Source organism: Alligator sinensis, unplaced genomic scaffold (assembly GCF_000455745.1).
Source record: "Alligator sinensis unplaced genomic scaffold, ASM45574v1 scaffold566_1, whole genome shotgun sequence".
Taxonomy (NCBI): domain Eukaryota; kingdom Metazoa; phylum Chordata; order Crocodylia; family Alligatoridae; genus Alligator; species Alligator sinensis.
In genome coordinates this window covers 2,700,382-2,703,156 of record NW_005842017.1, presented here as the reverse complement: position 1 = coordinate 2,703,156, position 2,775 = coordinate 2,700,382, and the positions used below count along the sequence as shown (strand labels likewise).

Sequence of the window (2,775 nt, the reverse complement as noted above, 5' to 3'; positions counted from 1 at the left end):
AGAAAAAAAAAAACAACCTCCCCTGCCACTCTGTGGTAGTTGTCCCAAATGCTAGAGATATTTTGTAAACAGCATAATCTTGGTATAGAAACAGGAAGACTAGCCACTGACTACCTGTGCAACCTGTGGCAAATAATGGTGGTAATACACATCAGCCATTATCTGATCAGCTTAAATTTGTGTAGTGGCTTGCATCTGAACTTAGCTACATGAGTATATTATTTTAAATCCAGAGTTAATGGCTGTTTACCTGAATTAAATATTTTTTCACAGAAACCTACCTAGATAATTACGATTTCTCTAAGCAGCTATGGTACATCTTATTTTCCTGCCAAACCTGAGAGCGCACATTGCATCAGACACTGATAGAAAGATTTACCTGCTGGATCCCCTGTTTGTACCATGAAGCCCTTAATATTCCGATGAAATATGCAGCCGTTGTAGTAGTTACTAGCACAAAGAGCCAGGAAATTCTACAGATGAAATTGCAAGAGTGCTCTATTAAGAAACAATTCAGCAGTATTCTATTATGTTACAAAACACCTTGTGGTATACCAAAAGCAACTTTGTCAAGATTGGCAAAGCTAACTTAGCCCTTCCTACTTCGCAATGCAGGCAGATGCATCATCAGTCTTCTGCTTCTAGCTCCTGAAATATGTACAAATCCAGTTATCCAGGATCTCTCATTGTCTCTCCTTTCTTAAGACTTATAAATACAAGCTGTACTAATAACAAAAGGTAAACTACTACTACTTTTCACATCAAAACCAATATATGAGGACTGGTAAAATTTCTGCAGACAATATATGGAGGAAAAGATCTAATAGAGACATGTGACTCTTAAATACAACACAGGCACAACACTCTTATACATGTAACCAGTGATGCATCTAATTTCAGACAGGGAAATGCCCTAGTTTTATTCAGTAACAAACAAAATAACAGGACAGATGCTGCATCACATTTATGTGCATTAACTCTTAACTGAAATCCACAGGACTACTTGCAGTATCTGAAGATATAAACGTTAATCTTTGCAGTTTTGTGGCCAAAGTTAGAAAAAAAATAAATTGCAAATCACTCCTATATCCTGTCTGAGACAATGGCTAGTACCAGATGCTGTAGAAGAAGGTGCAAGACCCATCATAAACAAATTAGGAATAATCTACATGTATCAGAGTTTTTTTTCTAATTCTTGCTATAGTAAGTTGCTTATTCTCTGAAGCACGCAGTTTGTGTCTTATGCAATAAGATATCATTTTCATTATTTATAAATCTTGCTAAATTCTTGGCCTTAATGATTTCATATGACCATGAGTTCAACAGGTTATTCATGTACTGTATCAAAACTTACTTCCTCTTATCAGTTTTGAATGTGCTCCCTTTTAATGTCAATGGAAGCTCTTCTATTATATGGAAGTGTACATGAGGATGCCAAGTTTACTTTTTCTCTACCATTCATTATTTTGTTTCCATCATGTCCTCTCTTATTTGTCTTTGCTGAACACTGAACAGTTCAAGACTTGTCATATTACTCACTTCACAAGCCTTAGGAGTTCGTTCACAGAACAGCTCTATTTTAATATCTCCCACATCAGTGTGCAGAGTAACAGCCTGAGAGAGAAAGAAGAAAATCATTAACCAGCCTCTTGACTTAAAAAAGCGAAAACTAAGTCTCAAGCCCTGCTTCATTTGCTAGTCACCCTGGAGATGTAAACGTTTCCCAGTTAACCATTATTTTGATTCCTGTTCATCTCTCTGTGTATGCAATATTAAACTGGTAGCATATCTGGATTTGTTCCTATATTAGGTGAATTAACTCAGCCTGTACGCTGGGTATCTCATAGTTACAAAAAAAAGCCCTGAACTGCTTAAAAACACCTGAACTGCTTAAAAAAAAAAGTAGTAAAACAGGGAGCTAGACTTCAGGAAGGCCTTCGATACGGTATCCCACACCATACTGGTAAACAGGTTAAGAGGCTGTGACTTAGATGACTACACAGTCTGGTGGGTGGCGAATTGGCTAGAGGGTCGCACCCAGAGAGTTGTAGTGGATGGGTCGGTATCGACCTAGAAGGGTGTGGGCAGTGGGGTCCCGCAGGGCTCGGTCCTTGGACCGATACTCTTCAATATCTTCATCAGCGACTTGGACGAGGGAGTGAAATGTACTCTGTCCAAGTTTGCAGATGACACAAAGCTATGGGGAGAAGTGGACACGCCGGAGGGCAGGGAACAGCTGCAAGCAGATCTGGACAGGTTGGGCAAGTGGGCAGAAAACAACAGAATGCAGTTCAACAAGGAGAAATGCAAAGTGCTGCACCTAGGGAGGAAAAATGTCCAGCACACCTACAGCCTAGGGAATGACCTGCTGGGTGGCACGGAAGTGGAAAGTGACCTTGGAGTCCTAGTGGACTCCAAGATGAACATGAGTCGGCAGTGTGACGAAGCCATCAGAAAAGCTAATGGCACTTTATCGTGCATCAGCAGATGCATGACGAACAGATCCGAGGAGGTGATACTTCCCCTCTATTGGGCGCTGGTCAGACCGCAGTTGGAATACTGCGTGCAGTTTTGGGCACCGCACTTCAAGAGGGATGCGGATAACCTGGAGAGGGTCCAGAGAAGGGCCACTTGTATGGTTAAGGGCTTGCAGGCCAAGCCCTATGAGGAGAGGCTAGAGAAACTGGATCTATTCAGCCTCCGCAAGAGAAGGTTGAGAGGCGACCTTGTGGCTACCTATAAGTTCATCACGGGGGCACAGAAGGGAATTGGTGA

The 2,775-nt window shown here is 41.4% G+C and overlaps 1 protein-coding gene across 2 annotated transcripts in view; it reads right to left on the bottom strand.

The window, feature by feature from the left end:
* PPIL3 (peptidylprolyl isomerase like 3) overlaps window positions 1-2,775 on the bottom strand; it is a 12,563-nt gene that overhangs the window by 3,168 nt on the left and 6,620 nt on the right. For both annotated transcript variants that reach the window (XM_006022098.3, XM_006022097.3), the window contains exons 3-4: window positions 1,540-1,614; window positions 380-473 (exon numbers count right to left, since the gene is read on the bottom strand). In XM_006022098.3, the coding sequence (XP_006022160.1) occupies window positions 380-473; window positions 1,540-1,614 (169 nt within the window). The remainder of the gene's footprint in view (window positions 1-379; window positions 474-1,539; window positions 1,615-2,775) is intronic.